General features: G+C 47.2%; 1 protein-coding gene across 5 annotated transcripts in view; it reads left to right on the top strand.

The window, feature by feature from the left end:
* vti1a (vesicle transport through interaction with t-SNAREs 1A) overlaps positions 1-17412 on the top strand; it is a 125767-nt gene that overhangs the window by 74407 nt on the left and 33948 nt on the right. For 2 of the 5 annotated variants that reach the window (XM_076016222.1, XM_076016223.1), the window contains 2 exons: positions 5166-5236; positions 8621-8693. In XM_076016222.1, the coding sequence (XP_075872337.1) occupies positions 5166-5236; positions 8621-8686 (137 nt within the window). In that variant the 3' untranslated portion in view covers positions 8687-8693. Of the gene's footprint in view, positions 1-5165; positions 5237-8537; positions 8694-17412 lie in introns of those variants that run through there. The other 3 variants (XM_076016218.1, XM_076016219.1, XM_076016225.1) reach the window with 2 other exon arrangements.

Genomic DNA, 17412 nt, shown 5'->3' with positions numbered 1-17412 from the left:
CAGCTGTGGTGACGTGGACAGCCAGCCGGTGCAAAAAGCGGAACGCAATGTTGGCCAAGTAAGTGCTTGACAAATGAACATTGAGGCCGGTTAGTTGGCGCCCGCCAAGGTTTAGGCAGCTCACATTATTACGGCCTGTGTTTTAACTGTTTCAGGCTGGTTTTAACTTTGACAAGTATTTTTTGGTGTTACGCTGTCTCACAGTAACGCACTGTCAGTTGCTTGATGTCTTCATGGATGCATAAAAAACAGTTTGATGCGCTAAACCAGGCTGGGGTCAAATGCCGCAGCTCCTCAGATTCACGAGCAAACAGGGGTGTTTGGTTTTCAAAGTCCAGCATCACCACGTGACTAGTTGTTCCCGACCCTTGACCTTGTCTAAGAGATCAGATGAGGAGGTTTGATTGGGACTAAAGCAGTGGAGGCAGGCATGGCAGCCCTTTAGATTTTGTTTAGATGTTGAACATCCAAGTGCCCTTTTGGTTGTGAAAGTTTTTCTTCGAACAAGTGAATTGAATTTTGCGGTTTAAAGGGCAAGAAGTGGAAGGTGGAACGCCATAATTGGCTTTATTTTCATTTCAGCGTCTGCGTTTCATAAATACCGCAAGCTGATAAACGTAACAAGTTGCCCCCAGAGTCACAATTACTATGAATGCAAGTTTTGTTGGACCGTCTGTGTAACGAGACCGACTTCTAACTGCCCAAACTTTTTTTATTTTATAAACAAACAAGGCCAAGATATTATAGAAGGATCATCGTCATGATTAAACAAAGGCTCAAAGAATCTTGGAAATCTGTCAGTTTTCTGCACGAGTTAAACCTCAAACCAAATGTTTGTTTGGTTTGAGGTTCAATTCCAAGATTTTTTTTTTTTTTAAACAAAACAATTGTAAATAGAGAATACGAGCAAAAAATAAAATGAATAAATAACGACTCGCACCAACTTCCCCTGGCTTTTAATGAATCTCGTTAGCGTGTCACAGAAAAACACAACTACATACATACGAGTCAAGATGAGAGTTCAGCGTTTAATACAATCGGCCGGATCTGGAGTTGACTGGTGTTGTCTAATTCCTGCTCCAGACATTATTTCACCCCTCAATCAAATTAATGCCTTCAACTTTCCGATACTAATTCTTTTTTTTCCCTTACAGTTACATGAGAGGATTGAGTTAAATTATGGCTCTCCGACACTGGTGTGAGTGTAATGTAATGGAATAATGGGCTTGTTAAATGGACCTTGGGGGATGGGGATCTTTAACAAGTGAGTCAGAGCAAGGCCTCTGGGCCAGCCTCATTTAAATTGTTAATAGCTTTTTAAACAGGCGGGGAATATTTTATACACTAACGAGCAACAAGTCGTGGGCATTAAGAGGAAATTATTTCCCCTCTCCTGCTCTGTTTTTACAACATGTGTACTTTTGCTACTTTTAATTTGAAAATGTTTCATAAATAAAGCTGTAACTTGGTCATTAGGAATAAAAAATATATATCTATATACATAAGCATTATTTTTTCAACGGCCGTTATGTTGAGTAAAAGTTTAATATCGGCGATGATGACAGCGTATAACCAGAAGTCTTGAGCAAACTGCCATCAATCTTACTTACCAGTTTTTTTTTTTTTGGTTTGTTTGTTTTCAGCTCAATATTTTGCATCATTTGTCGCCAAACACAATTCCCCCCACTCGACCCCACCGGTAACTAATGATGTTTTCCACACACCACTGGAGAGGAGGAGTTAAATAAGATGAATGGAAACGCAGATACATGCCAGAGAATGAGTAATGAAAGGAAAGATACATGATAAAGACAATAAACGGCGGCCGTTCCCTCGGGAGGCCGTAATGGCTCAATTCCTCGAGGGGGAAACCCTGAATGGACTGATGGGAAAATTTGACAGACTTTTAACGGCCGCAAGGCAAAGACAAATGTTTATTCCTATAAGTTGTAGTGGGATTTCTGCCCCCCCCCTACCTTGCAGACATGATGCCTCTACAGTAGGAACAGACTGGAGTGCAGTGGGCAGGCCGGGCCGGAGCCAAGGCCCATCGCTGGCACCCGATTGGACAGTCAGACAATGTTGCAAAATTTTGTTGAGCCAACATCAGGATTTTACATATGACAACATTCTGCGACGTTCTGTACCGTTGTTCTTAGTGCGTCGGCACCAATTGGCAGATTGTCTTGCATCGCAGCAACTACAACAGATGAGGGCAAATTAAGTTTTGTTTCTTTACGTCTTTATTCAGAATATTACCATTATCCTCTGCAGCTGTGGCCGCTAATCTTCCTGGGGTCCACATAAAATAAAAACTAAGAGATATAAACATACATACATACATACATACCTACCAATGAAGTTCACAGAACATAGCCTAGAAATATATATATATATGTATATATATATATATATGTATGTATATATATATATGTATGTATATATGCATATTTATATATATATATATATATATATATATATATATATATATATATATACATATATATATATATATATATATATATATATATATATATATATATATACATACATTACTTCAGTACTGTAACATCAATAGCTGCGTTTCCATTACAGTTTTTCGCAAAATATAAGCGAAATTTCAAGTTCAATTGCGATTTGCAGGTGTTTCCATTGAATGGTGTGAAGCACATAAGCCGTATGTTTTGACAGAGTAGGAGGAGACAGAATTTTTTTTTTTTTTTTTACAAGTAATCAAAGGGAAAAATTTAACAACCATTCTTGACAGCAAACAAACAAAAGCAAACGAAATTCTCGTAAAGGTGTTTCCATTAGCAGTTTTTTATTGCGATATTTCGGTTTTGGGCAATTCTAAGGGTAATGGAAATGCAGCCATTGACTTCTCAGTAAAAAATAAAGAATGAAAAGACCAAGTCAACTACTGGAGAAAAGTGAGTTTTAAAACTGCCTGTATGCTATACGTATCATTTACAGTCTGTGAGTACAGCAAGCGTGGAGAGTCATCAAGTTTTTGACTTACCACTCAGTTGTCTCTGCAGAAAACAAGAAAAGAAAAGCTGCTCTGTCCTCTCTTTTGAGGCCCGCAAACTGCAAATCAATATGCACCAGCGCTTTGCACACACCGCCGCACAAACTTCTGCCGTGTTAGCATTGTCGCTGGCTAACCAAGCGGCCCCTGAGCTGTGCAAATGAACTTTTCATTGATGGCCGTCAATGGCTGTTAGCTTGACTCGAACCATCAGGCTGTAACTGAACTGCAACGTTGCGGTGTTGTCACAGTGCAGTCTTGTACTCGTGTACCGTCGATGTCGCTCAGATGACAAGTTGAGATGAAGAGTCTCAGAAATGTCTTTTTGCTGTTCAGATTTCCCTTTCAGTCCCTCTTGAGGCAAATATTGTGTCATTATCCACAAAAGTACTACAAACTACATGAATTGGAAAAAAAAAAAGATCAACCCGGTGTTTTTTGTTTTTTTCTTCTCTTGCCCATTAAAGTGTTTGTTGTTTGAAAACCTTGCAGGTGCGTCAGTGATTCCTCCGACTCTCTTTGGAGGCCTCTCATCCATCTCTCTCTCTCTCTCTCTCTCTCTCTCTCTCCCTCTCTGTCTCTACACACTTTCCAGATCTTTCCAATAATGCACTCACCATCAAAACAAAAAAAGCCGTCTTGCAGCCGCAGCTCTTGTCACTGTCATTTATTAAAAAGCGGAGGCGGAGCCCCGACGGAGATGGATCGATGTGCTTATTTGTCTCTTTTAACACAAGATTTCCGCTACAATTCGCTTCCTGTTTATCCCTCGTTCCCCTCCAGCAGTGACGTGAAAAGGGATGGGGGGGGGCGCTAGGGGGACGGGCTGGTTGTTTTCCTTCTTTTTTTAACGGTTATTAATACCTGCACTCAGTCTTTTAATCTGCCCTATTTGTCACATGTGACTGTCTGACTGCACTGTTTAATCTGGGAATCCTTCAATCTGTCTCGTCCCAGATTAGAAATTAATGAAGGCAGGACGAGATGCGCTCCAGTCGCTCCAGTCGCTCCAGTCGCTGCAGGTCTACAAAGCGCTGGCTGACTGAATCGCAGGCGAACGTCGCTCACCTGACGCTGCTGTTCCCCCCCACCCACTCTCCCTCCCTCCCCCCCTCCATCTCATCCCCTCTCTCTTTATTTCTCCCTCTTTCTCTCTTTTCTCTCGTTTTGCCGCCAGATGTAGCGCATTTTTTCATTTTTTCTTCTTTTCCACCCCCTCCCCCAGCAGACGCTCAGCACGTGGGCCCTTTGGTGTGCGGCACCTGTGTAGTGTAATACAGTCAGCGACTGCGTTGTTTATTCCCGATTTGTTTGGTGCGCTTGAAAGCCCGTCTTTGATCTGCGAAAAGATTCTTTACTTCTTTTTCCTCCTTTTGTTTTTCCCGATTCATCGTCTTCCTCCCATCGTTTTTTTTTTTTTTTGCGCTAATGCCGAAGCGGTTATTTTTTATTTGGCGGGGGGGGGGGGGGGGGGGGTGTTTGGTTGTATTTTATTTATTTATTTTTTTTATTTATTTATTTCAATGCTCAACCCAGGGGACAGAGGGAAAAAAAAATGACAGTGACCAACTGACGAGCTTGTCAGGTGTCTCGTGGAGGATGTTTTATAACGGCGCGTTAATGTGTTTACACCTTCGGCTGACAGGTGGCGTTTAAAACAGGGTGTCTAATGAATATTGCATCGGTCCACCCTGGACCTCCTCCGCCAGTCACGACGCCTCCATCTTGTTTGTTAAAAACTTCATGTCCGTCCAGCCGTCACTTAGGGATGTTTTTTTTTTTCTTTCCCCCCCATGAAGAAAATCACAGGCGGAGCTCGAATTTCCTGCCACCTCGCTCGCCTGCCACCTGCCACTCCATCGGAAGCTTGTTGTCAAAACTTGCGCGACAACGGCGTGCACGATGCTCTATTAGGAACACACGCAGTTCGAACTGGAACAGAGAGCAGCGACGGAAGGGGTTTTGCATGCTGGACGAGGCTGCGCACTAATGGCTAAATGCTAAATGCTAACTTCCAGTTCATACTTGCTGAGGAACTTGGAAAGTGGAGGAAAGTCTTCCACTCGCCGGTTTTGGCGATGGCCTTCGAGATATTGTGTCCCGCCTCTCACTGCTGTCCGACCGCTTTGTCTTGCAGAACAAGTGGGCCAGGAGATTCTCTCCAACCTGCACACCGACCGCGAGAAGATCCAGAGAGCCAGAGAAAGGGTGAGTGTGCTGTCAGTGTGTCTGACCCGTCCACGTCGCACAACTTCTGCGCTGAATGCTTGATTCTTAGAGTGAATACACATACAGAGTTCAGTGACCCTGACAGAGTGCGAAAATGCACCTGAAGGTTTCTGCCCTGAACGAGGGGTCAGCTGACACACACACACACACACACACACACACCCACACACACACACACACACACACACACACACACACACACATACATGCATACTCACACATTTTATACTTGTGTTATATATATGTGTGTATACATATATATACATTAATAGATACAGTATATAGAGATATATGTATATGTATACATACATACATACATATGTACATACATATAGATGAGACAGAAATCTGTCATAAGCAGCAGCCTGACCAAAAGCTCAAAGGTCAGGCTTTACCTCTGGATCCATATCGCTGATACCCTGAGCTTTGGCTGTCATCAGTCACTTCCTGCCCCCCCCCAACACCCTGAATCCTCTCTGAAAAGTTCCCCTCCTCACTTTCCCGCCAACCAAACAGATCAGGAGGTAGGTTTCTTTTTTTTATTTGGGGAAAAAAAAAAAAAGAAAAAAGAAAATCGAGTGAGAGAGAAAAAGGAAAACTCCCAACACAGGGAGGGGGGCGGGGGGGCACAACCCTGATGGCACCCTGAACACACAACACCTAAAGAGCGCAGCATCGCAGTGGGCCGTGCGTGCACGGGCGATTTCAAAGGAAATCAAACATCCCCCTTCAAAACGCTCCGCAGCGTCTACTGAGAGCAGCCGCTTTAGTTCACTGTCGGAGCTTTTTTTTTTTTCCCTCCCCTTTCTCCCATCTTCCCGAGAGTCTTCTTTTGCTGAACACACCACCGCGTACATACACACACACACACACAAACGTGCTGTAACAGAGGGTTCAAAGGCCATTTATGGGGTAAAACGATGTGAGAGAAAACAGAGTTGAAGGGCCGTTGAGCAACTGCTTTGCAGCGAAGAGACGCTTTTAGCATAAAATACCACCGCTTGAACAGAACATGAAGGCACGTGCACGGCCGTTCAAACTAGCGCCCGCACCTCCGCTGTCCACCACAGGGGGGGGGTTGCGAGGGGGGCGTGGCCTTGTGCTTGTGCGTTCCGAGGAGGAACAAACGGGAGTCGACAGAAGGCGTGGAGCTCCGGGGTCGAAGCCGTAGGCTCCCAACTACCAACCAGCCAGTGCGGCTGAGGCTGCGATTGAACTGCAGGCTGGTGGACCTGCTGCTGCTGCTGCTGCTGCTGCTGCAGACAGCAGAGTACAAACATCGTAAACGTTGTCGGCTCATTAAAAGTACAGTTTTGACCCTTTTAATGAGGGACGACGGTCATTGTTACTGCGGCTACATTTGGCGTTCAGGCAGCAAATTGGCATTTTTTACTCTCAGAGTGGGCCACCGGGCGGTTATTGTGATTGGATGAGAGTTTTTGCTGCTAAACAATCGCTCAAGTATTATTTATGGTCAAAAAGGGATAAGTTTTTGCTGTGTAAATTAATGTCTTAATAGAATCAGAGCACTTAGAATTTTCCTGTCTCTGGTGGCACTCCACTTTGAAATCACAGATGGCAAAAACATCATTCACTGATTTTTTTCACTGTTTGTTTTTAATGTACAAACCCCGTAAAAAAAAAAAATAGACGCACTCAATCGTTGCAGCTGGTTTTTATTTTTATGCTAAGGAGAAAACGTCTGGAGCGTTAGTTGTGGAGAGGCTGCCGGAACGCAAATATAAATAAATAGATAAATAAATCAATGGTTTGGACAGAGGGAGTGATTCATTGATGTATTTTGGGAGTGAGTTTGAGGCTCCAGCGGGACGAGGTCTGTGGGAGAGCGAGGAAGACATCAGGCAAACTGCAGGAGTGCCTGCTCGCTCGCTTGCTCATCGTCTTTGCCAGAGGGTCCAAACCCGGAGTCGTCCACCTCCCGAGCTGCACCTGGTGGCCACCTGTTCACTACCTGGAGGCTGGGGAGGGACGGACAGGAGGGGGATACGCGGAAAAAAAATTGGAGGAAAGTTTGAGTTGAAGGCCTGACCACAGCAGGAGCGGCGAGAAGGTCCGGGATGAGACAGAAAATGGAAAGTTGCAGGAAGAGTTTGGAGGAGCCGCTTAAAAAAAAAAGAAAAAAAAAAAAACCCAACAAAGTTTGAATCACTGACTGAGTCAAACTCAGAGTCTTTAAATCTGGAGCAGTGACTCCTCACTGACTCTGGAGGGAAACTTCAGGCCCCCCACCTCCTCCAGGGACGTGGCCACAGGTAACTACTAGCTCGTGGCAGCTCTCCCTGCCGCCCTGTCAGCACTTTTTAGTTTCTACCGCCGCTGATTTGGCATCGTCTCTGAACGGACCTTCGCCTGCTCACAGGATGAGCTCCCCTCCCTCCCTTTCTCCCAAGAAGGCAGTGGGAGAATCTTTAGAAAATAATCTGAGGCAATTTCCCTCTGAGTCGCCGCGATCGTTATTTCAAGTGCAACTTCAAGGACGCGAAGCAAGAAAAAAAAAATATTTCCCTTCTCATATTGTGATGGACCCATATATTGTTTTAGTACAAGTAGTACATTTGCGATTTGCAGGCGTTTCCATTGAATGGTGTGAAGCACAAACCGGTAATTCCCGTAAAATCTCGTCCTGCGAGATTTGCGAGGTTTACGCTAAAAGTCCATTAAGACTTTTGCGATATATCTATATACCTCTATATCGATACGTATGAAAAACCACCTCATGAGAGCGTCAAAACCTTTTGGCGATATTTGAGAGGCGTTTCCGTTAGCAGTTTTTTGTTGCGATATTTAGGTTTTGCGCAGTTCTAGGGGTCATGGAAACGCAGCTATAGACGACGATGTTGTGGAGCAGAGCTGATGGTGTGACTGTGGCTCTGAAGTGAGCAACGTCGGCATCACCAGGCTGTGGGACAGAAGCATTGCAGTTGCTCAGCGTGTATGTGCATTAAAGACCCTGTGTGTAAGATTGAGCCCCACCCACTGGTCAGAAAGCATATTGCAAGCAGCGTTAATACATATTTTATTGGCTCTCATCCAGCGGCTGTGACCTCCCGCAGATCCACGTCCATGACGGCTTATTCAAAGTGAATGATGACAACAGTTGTTGACTTTATTTAGCTGGAAGGAAAATCTTACATGTGTATTTTGTACATCTTAAATCATTCATGTTGTGTCTATTTGCTTGCCCAAGTGCCACGCTGGGCCATTAAATCCACCTGGTTGTTGTTGTCGTGTTATTATTATCATCTTTTTTTCTTTTCAGTCCCTCATGTCGTGTCGACTTGCCGGATGAAAATATGGAGATTAAAACCGTCTGTCCCTCTCCCTTTTGTCTCCCTCTGCCAGCTGAGAGAAACAGACGCCAACCTGGGCAAGAGTTCCCGCATCCTCACCGCCATGCTGAGAAGGTAAGAGGCAGGTAGGGACGCTGCTTCTGCACCTCTCTGTGTGTGACCGCCGCTCCGCACTTATATAATTAGACTCAAAGCTGTCAGTCGGTCCATCTGTCAGTCTGTGTGTGTCTTCACTCTGCAGTCTCTGCGCTGCGCTGTCCCTCTCACCTCTTCTTCTGAAGAGACGTCCGTCACTCCGAGCTCAGTCGTGTCGTTTTCACCGCAGGCGTCCTGAAGTTCCGACCGTGCGTCTTTTTAAAAGTGTGCCTGTACGAGCTGAAACCAGAGCCGAGAACCGAGTTTCCCTGATTTTGCAGTTTCTCTGCGCTGCCATAGTGGCCTGATAGCGACGAGCGGCCCTGCTCGACTGGTGCAGGAAAAAGCTGCACCACCTCTCGCCTTCATTTCCTCTTGGTTTCCACAAAAAAAACTCAACTTCAGCTCCCTCTCTTCCTCTCTCTATCTCTCTCGCTCACTCCTCTCTACTCCTGGGCACAAAGCGGATTGCAGTTGTCGCACGAATCACACACAGATCTTACAAAGGATCCGGCAATTGTCATTTATTTATTTATTTATTTTTGTGTATTATTACTATGTGGTCACCACGCACAGTCGCACACAATACACCGTAATGTCTTGTCACATCTCCATTTCATAAAGTGCCAGTGTGTCTTTCCCTCTGAACCGGAACGCCACGGTTTTGTTTCCCACTCCCTCTTTCTTGTCCTCACCCCCTCCCCCCCACTCACCCCTCCCTCCCCCGTCTCCCACTGTGGGTTTTGATTAAGAGTAATATGTAAATGACACCGACTAAATGTAAAATCCCGGGGCCGGAGAGGAAGTGCCAATTGAAATAGATGCTTCAGTGCCCGCGAACAATTTGGAGGGCGGCCGGCTCTTGTCGGGGAGGGGGAGGGGCCTGTGACGCAGACTGTAACCAATATTTCTGCATATGTCTCCATTTTGTCAAGTCTGATTATGGGACGAGGGGGGCGGGTCGGGGGTGGGGGGGTTGTTGGATGGCGGTGGCGGCGGCGGGTCAACGCGCCTGGTTTGTCACCCGCTGTTGGAATCTGTCCAGGAGTCATTCATCATTTGGCTCCGCCCCTCCCTTCCACCCTCCACTTCCTCCCTCCCGTTCCGCTCCTCTCTCCCTCCCCCTCTTCCCCTAAGTAAATAACACACTTATTTCAATATTATCATATTAATGTTAAAGTTCAGCTGTCACCTAATGGGGAGACTTAATCAGTCGTAGCATTCCGAGGGCCGACAGCCGCCGTCTTTCTCCTCCTCTGGTTTGTCGCTCTGCTCAAATCAGGATTTATGAGGGTCTCCCAACCGCCCTGCCTCCCCCCTCACTCCCCCTAGCTGACAGTGTCTCCCGCTACCACCAACCTTTCTGCATGACGGGAGCGGAACATGCACCCACCCACCTCCCCAAATCACAGCCACCCCCTCCCCCCGGCAAAAAGAAGTCTCTCTTATTTTTCTGATTCTTGGCCGTTTGAATAAAAGAAAGTCTTTTTCACTGTGAGCTGTTCGGCCTGGAAGTCATTTATAAACCCGAGCTGGAGAAAGAACTCTGTTCCGCTGCGATATCGCGGCTCTCCCACCTCCTTTTAAGGCAATTCTTCTTCGTTTCCCCCATTCTGTTCCCTCTGCCGTTTGATTAATTGTGTGTTTGCGCGTGATGTCTCAGCAGTAGTCGGCGCTCTGTTGTGTTGACTTGAGGGCTGGTTGGTTTGGACTTCTCCACGCCTCCACAGAGCAACTTTTTTTTTTTTGCATCTACCGATTAGAGCTTTGAGGGGTAAGGCTCCAGTCTGCTCGGAAAGGATGATGCCAGTTGCGCAGTTTTGCGTCGTCCAAGTGAAAAATGACATTTTTGTGTTGAGGTCGAGCGGGTTGAACTCCACCGGTGTTCACATCTTTTTTTTTCATTCAATTTTTCATTTGCATGGACACCTACACACATGCCTCTGTAGTGTTCAACTAACTATGAAGAAGCAACTGTTTGTCCTCCATTTGTACTGGGACAAGAGGCCTTGGTCAGTCAGCCTGCGGGTGGGGTGGGGGGGCTCTGCAGCATGAATCATGTCCCGTCCTCATTGTTCCAGCGGCTTCCTGGGACTCCTGCGCGCGGGCGTGTCTGTATCGCCCCCGCAGCCAAACAATTAGACACCCATTAATCCAGCTGTCAGGGTTCAAGAAAGCCAATTAACTTAAACACTCTCCAAGTATCGCTAATGGTGCAAAAAAGCAATGAAAACAAAACAAAACACACACGTTCAAACGGTCACACTTCCTAAATAGCTGTGGCTTTGTTTGAGAAATGATCAGTGACAGTTGCGAGCCATGAAAGTCATCACTGCCGCTGCCGATTGTTTCCGAAGAGCCTCTAAAGCCGCTGTCAGACCCTCACGTCACCCCATTTGGACTATAAGTCAGCTGCCTGCTTGTTGTCCTGCTTATTCACGGCATTTCATCTTCGAAACTCATTTGAATGTGACGTGTAAGATAAAAGTGTGGATAAAAGCAACAGACACATAAGGCCTGAAACAGAAAGATGAGATTTCAATTGACGAAAGTCTTCCTTTCCGTCAAGAACTTGTACCTAATGGAAGAATTTACACACGTGCACTCTGTTAAAGGAGTGTTTTATTCTCTTATGGCTCTGCCTGATTAAAGTTAAGTTAAAGTTAAAGTCCAGTGATAAATTGTTGTCGTGATTGAGTCACTTCAGTGTTCCGTGTGTCGGACTGATTCTTATGAAACCTAATCATTTATTTGCTATTTGCTCTTTGTTTTATTATGGGACTCCAGTTTACTGGTGCTGCAGATGTTTCAGGACAGTTTCTGGTGTGAGATCACTGACGATCACGTCCTAAAATAATACCTGGCACCAGCTATAACCACCGAGTCGAAATGCTTGAAAACCAGGTAGAGCTCAGTCGGGGTGAGTGGGAAAGCCTGATTAATGGCAACACCCCTAACCAGTTGTTGACTCCGCCCCCTGAAACCACATGGCTTTGTCTCCTTCCAAACATGTAGAACGTCTAATAAAGTCTCAGTTTTAGCAGGAAATTGAAACCCGGTGATTTTCTACGCGGGAGGCTGTCAACAGAGGGCTAAATAGATGGTTGTGCATGACCATTTTGGACACAATGCAGCCCTGCCTGGCATTTCTGCGTGTGAGGGCACGAAAAAAGGAGCCTTACATTGTTTTGCAGCTCCTGTCAACACTTGGCCTAGATTTACACCCAAATTAGATGCTGCGTGGCAAACGCTGCATCATTTCCACCTTCAAAGTTGACCTCGGCTCAACTCTGTGGATGGCGTCGCTGTCACGCCGCAGCAGCCAATCACATCTCTCACGGCAGGCAGCAGACCAAACTGACACGAAAAAGCAACAGCACGACAACTGAAAGTTGGAAAGTGCAGCTTCGCCTCCTTTTTTTTTCCCCATCATTTTTCCATGTCACACTGGCATTGCGACTCCCTGTAAAAGCAGAAGCGGCGGCCTAGTGGCAGCTGTGCGAGTCCACTGAACATCCCCAGTAGCATCTCTGCCGTCAGCAGCCGGCAATGGGACCGCAGCAGCTCAAGACCCAGTGAGGGACTGGCGGGGGTGGGAGGGGAGAGGGTAGAGCGAAGGGCAGTGGAGCAAGGAGGACGGAGCGGGGGTGAGGGGGAGGGGGAGGGGGAGTGGGGACGGGGGAGGGGTGTATATTTTGAAGCAGAGGGGTTGTCTGCTCTCGTTGGCAACTGATCCCACATGCAGGTGGTCGACTCAGTCGCCAGGCAGATCAAAAAGTCAAGGCCCCGGGTGGACCTCCCTTTGAAATGGGAATGGGGCCCAGATATCAGACAGAAAACATAAGCAAGCTCCCAGCCACAGAACAGCTCCATATTCATGGGCGGGACTGGCAGCAGCGACGGGCGGGCAGGCAGGCAGGCAGGACGGACGGCAGGACGGACGGACGGTCGGTTGGACGGTCGGAGCCTCGGCCTTCAGAAGAGGACTCACTCGCGCTCGCTCTGGACGCTGATTAAGAGATCAGCTGGTGAAGTCCACCGAGGCTGCAGCAGCCCCCACTGTTCACCGAGACACGCGCACACACTTCCTGTTCTTTAGATCTTTCTCCCGACAAGCTTTTTTTTCCTTTTCAATGCGTTAGCCAAGTTTATTTCTCTGATTTTGTTTTTCTTTTTGCGAGTTAGATGTGAAAACGGCGCTCTGGTTACCGTTGATGTTTGAAGTCGATGGCAAAATCTTTGCTTTTTCACATGAACGACGGCCTAAATGTCTTCTGTGTTTCTCACCGTGTCTAATTAATCAACAGGATGGGGTTTTTCCCTGTTTGCTTGACTTAATAAACACTATTAACAGTGTATAACAGCCCCTGTAAAGAACGTCAACCTCACCCTCCTCCCGCCAAAAAAAAAAAAAAAAAAAAAATCAGAAAGTGTTGCCTCTCCTACGGTGCTGTTGGCAAATACGTCCTGCTTCTCTTTCTCTCCTCTTCCTTTCTGTTCCCCCGTCTGCAATATTAACTACAGGGATATGTAGGTCACATAATTAATGGAATTCAAGAGGAGTGTTGGCGCTCTCCAAAGTCCAGATGTGAAGCCGAACAAAAAGATTTGACTTTTTTCTTTAACCAGTTACATCTTGACGACAGGGTTTTCGATGAGGTTCAGATGTTTCTTTATGTTGTGTTGTTTTTGAGTCTGATATGCGTGACAAACACTTGATTGCGGCGCTGCGGGGTCAGGAGTGGAGACGGGCTAAACGGTGCCCTCCCTCCCAAACCCCACCTCCACCCCCACCCCCCCCCCCCCAATCCAAACATGCACCTTTCCACTCCCCCTATGTTGTTTAATCAGAAGGCTGGATTGTGGTCAACGCGAGTGGCATTGTGCGGCCCCCGTGCACGTCTGGCCTATTTTGCATTCTATTTGACTTTGTGCCGCGGCAGAACTCATCAGTGGCCGCCGCCGAGCTTCATGTTCTCCCGTCCCGAGAGTGGCAGCTGGCTCCCGGCGGATCGCCACTCGCGCTCTGATCTCGCCGTCCGTGCCGCCGCCATAATTCCATCAGCCGCATTTAAACACATTCCCTTTGCTCTGCAATTTGTTCAGCCTGGCATCGTCGCCTCCCCAGCCACCCCCCATCACTCCCCCTTCACTCCTCGCCCTCACGCTGTAAACCCCACCCCTCTCCCCCCCGTCCTCCCCGGCCTCCATCCCTGGCCTCTCCTGCCCCCTCCAGGGTAGCAGTCTGTGCTTTTTTATGTCCGGTCTGTTTTTTTTTGTTTGTCTGTTTGTGTGTGTGTTTTTTCTCTTTTCCTTGGCAAAAGAGCAAAGTGTCAGAACGAATCCCCCCGTGCACCCCCCCCCCTCCCCTCCAGGTAAATTTCATTCATATCAAGGAGAGCACAGCTGTTGTGAAAGTGGATGCAGGCACACACGTCACAGGCTTCCTATCTGCTGAGCCCACTCGGTCAAAGCAGCGCTTGGCCTCCTTCCTACCAGGAAGCCATGGTGTAGAATTAGAATGTTTTTTCCTCCGAGTCGTCGGAGACTCTGAGTCATCTGAGACTAGCGCCCTCTGCCGTTGACATGGTGAATCCCACCGGCCCGGTGCGGGACTGTTGCATCTTTAGTCGCCTTGCCGACACCCTCTCCAGGGAACTCCTGGGAACACGCCACCTTATGGCAACTCTTTACACTCCAACATCGACGCCGCGTGACTCGCTATAAGAAGCGAGCTGACTCGCTCGTCACCTCGCTGAACAATGCAACCGCATTGTCCGCAAAATCACGTGGATGAGCGTGAATCTTCTTCGGAACCTGCAGGCCCGTCTTCTGCATCATTGTACTGCTAGCACACACACACACGCACACAATGCTCAACACCAATGATAGCATAGCATAACTTGCTGAAGTGGTAGCCTCAACCGTAATTCACGAGAAAAATAACAAACCAAAATGGCAGGAGTACGAAGAGCGCCCCCCCCCCCCCCCCCCTGTCAGTATTCTGCACTTACAGCACCACTTGGCGTCGTCCACAAAACGTTAACGATCTTGTTCCATCTTTTGCGTCCCTGTTCGCTCGGCGCCGGTTTGCTCTGCTGTAAATCTCAATCGCAAACCTCTGACACCTAGTGGCGAAATGACTGCAACTTAAGCCGCTGAGCACGTTGCAGCCCTCCACGAAAGACAAAAATTTTTTTTAATCTAAACAAACCATCATTATACATGCAAAAGGTGTTTTCCACTCAGACAAAAACTGATTCAAAAGCCGCATGGATGTGATCGTCGTCCGCCATGCTGCTAGTTTTTTGTTTTTGGGCTAGTTAAGGGTCTCTTTTGGACACAGGCGATAACTTTTTAATCTTCCCGCGCATGTGTGTGTGTGTGTGTGTGTGTGTGTGTGTGTGTGTGTGTGTGTGGTTCTGGCTGCAGGCTGCTGCTACTGGGACAATGACAGGGTGCGCCTCAGCCTCATTACTCGCTGCTCCTGAGCCAAACAAGCACCACTGCCACCTCTCCCTTCCTCCCTCCCTCCCCCACCTCTCTCCTCTCCCCCCTTCCTGCTTCATCTCGGTCTTTTCTCTTTTCCTCCACCTTGCCTATTAGAGAGTGCTGATGGGATGTTTTTTGCAGAAAGGAAAGACACACACACACACACACACAGAGGCACAAGTCTGTGCTGCTGAGTTACGGGTTGTTGACAAGGGCAAGACGTGTTGTTGTTTTATATAAGGGATGCATTTGTCTGTTGAGGATTGACTCACTCAACTGGCTGCCAAAACCCCATTTTTTCCCTCCTACATATCTCCCCGGTCTCCCTGCTTTCTAACCATAGCTGGCCTCTTTTCTTTTCTTTTTTTCCCTTCCCCGAGTGAGGACAGATAGTTGAATTCTAATTATTTTGAAAGCCGACGTGAAGGAAAAAAAAAAAGGAGAAAAAAAATCATTTAGAACGCCTCAAAGACGGGAGACGAGTCAGACATCTCTAATGATGACACCCCGAAAACTTCAGTCGGCAAGTCGACACAAACTAGCGCTTCCCCAAATATTTCCTCCGGGCGCCATCAAGACAGAATTTGAGCCTTCTGACAAATAATAAATAAAAAATAGAAAAAGAAAAAAAAAGTCGTTTGCACCATCACCTCTCCAGTTGCTGCCGGGTCAGCGAGCCGTGTCATTGAGGTGACACTGGGGTCAACCTCACTCATACCATCCCTGGATGATGATGGAGCTTCCTCCACCCTCCTCCCCCTCTAACCCTGACAGTCTGTCGTTCTGACGCGATGACTGGAGATCAGTGGGCGCTCTCATCCCTTGAAGTGGCTCCAGGTGTCACTCCAAGGGTACCCGCCCTGTTTGATCTGCCGTCGAGCTCCTGTCGGGCCGTGGCATCCTCTGATTTCCCGGTCAGGGGGGAAACAGGCGTTACTGTCCAAAAGTTCCACGACTACTTTTTGAGTGACACCACGGGAGCAGGACTGGCAGCCGCTGCAGAGCCGAACCTGGTGGAGAGCAGAACGTCATCCACATAACTGTTGCTTCTCTGTCGCTCATCTGGATGGGCGTTGAGCTTGTCGTCGCGCAGAATGTGTTCATCCATTGCAAGTGGCGTGTCGATGTCGGAGCATTGGGTTTATTTGCATCCTGTAAATTTGGAAAAATGCTAAAATGATTCAGGTTTAACTTGTCTGTACTTGGGGCACAAGGTCAAGTTGAACAAAAAGGTTCCACCACCGGACATCCGAGACGTCGGCCAAAACAAACCGTGGCCCCCTGCAGGTCACCCATTGTAGCAGCACTGAACCTCCAGTGGGCCTTACAAATATAAGAGGCCTGTCAGTAGCTGCATTTCAATGACCACTTGGAATGGCGCAAAACCTAAATATTGCAATAGAAAACTGGTCATGGAAACACCTAAACTTCGAAAATCCTCAAATATTGCTAAACAGTTTTTACGCTCTCATGAGGTGGCTTTTCAGACGTATGGATATAGAAGTAAATCTTAAAGTGTCATGGAAACACTTTACTCGCATTTACGTGTCACCAGATGTTACGTATGGGGTGTTTGGACGGAGGAGACAGAATAATCAATTGTACTTTGTCGAAATTTTAGTAATATCGCTTTTACTTTGCGAAAAACTAATGGAAACGCAGCTTGTTGTTGGTGAGGGACAGAATACTGCAGCCACAGGACGTCCATCTCCATCATTTCTTTCGTATTTTTTTCCCATTGTTTTCTTGTGATTAGAAACCTATGCTGCCCAGTTGACTGGCTAAGCTTATCGTTAGCATTGAAGGATTTCTTCATGATTAGTTTCTGATTGCTGATCCAAGGCAGGGCGAGGAACGGCGAGATTCTCACGCAGCCAACCTGGCCACCAAAACGAGAAGCTGGGCAGTGGAAGACACACAGAGCCTCTTGGTGTTTAATGGGGGTCAGAGATATTTCTGCAAACGTTGCATTGCGACTTGTTTTACAGGTGTAACTTGTGCCTAAAGTATAAAGACAACCAGGTTGTTACGGTTTTGTTTTTTTTTGCCTCCTAATGACGGTCAAATCGTAAATAAAAGTGTCGCTAAGGCTCGGCGGCGGCAGCGCCCCCGCTCAGCGGCGCGTCGTGTCGAGGTGATCCTGGTTTGATATGATTGGCCCCCGGTGGTCCAGAACAACAAAAACGGGAGAAACAACATAAACATCAGATGGAAAAG

The sequence above is a fragment of the Nelusetta ayraudi genome, unplaced genomic scaffold (assembly GCF_046127955.1).
Source record: "Nelusetta ayraudi isolate G7.1 ecotype Tasmania unplaced genomic scaffold, CSIRO-AGI_Nayr_v1 ptg000220l, whole genome shotgun sequence".
In the NCBI taxonomy this organism is placed as follows: domain Eukaryota; kingdom Metazoa; phylum Chordata; class Actinopteri; order Tetraodontiformes; family Monacanthidae; genus Nelusetta; species Nelusetta ayraudi.
The sequence above is the reverse complement of the archived record's forward strand: the minus strand, read 5'-3'. Positions and strand labels throughout refer to the sequence as shown.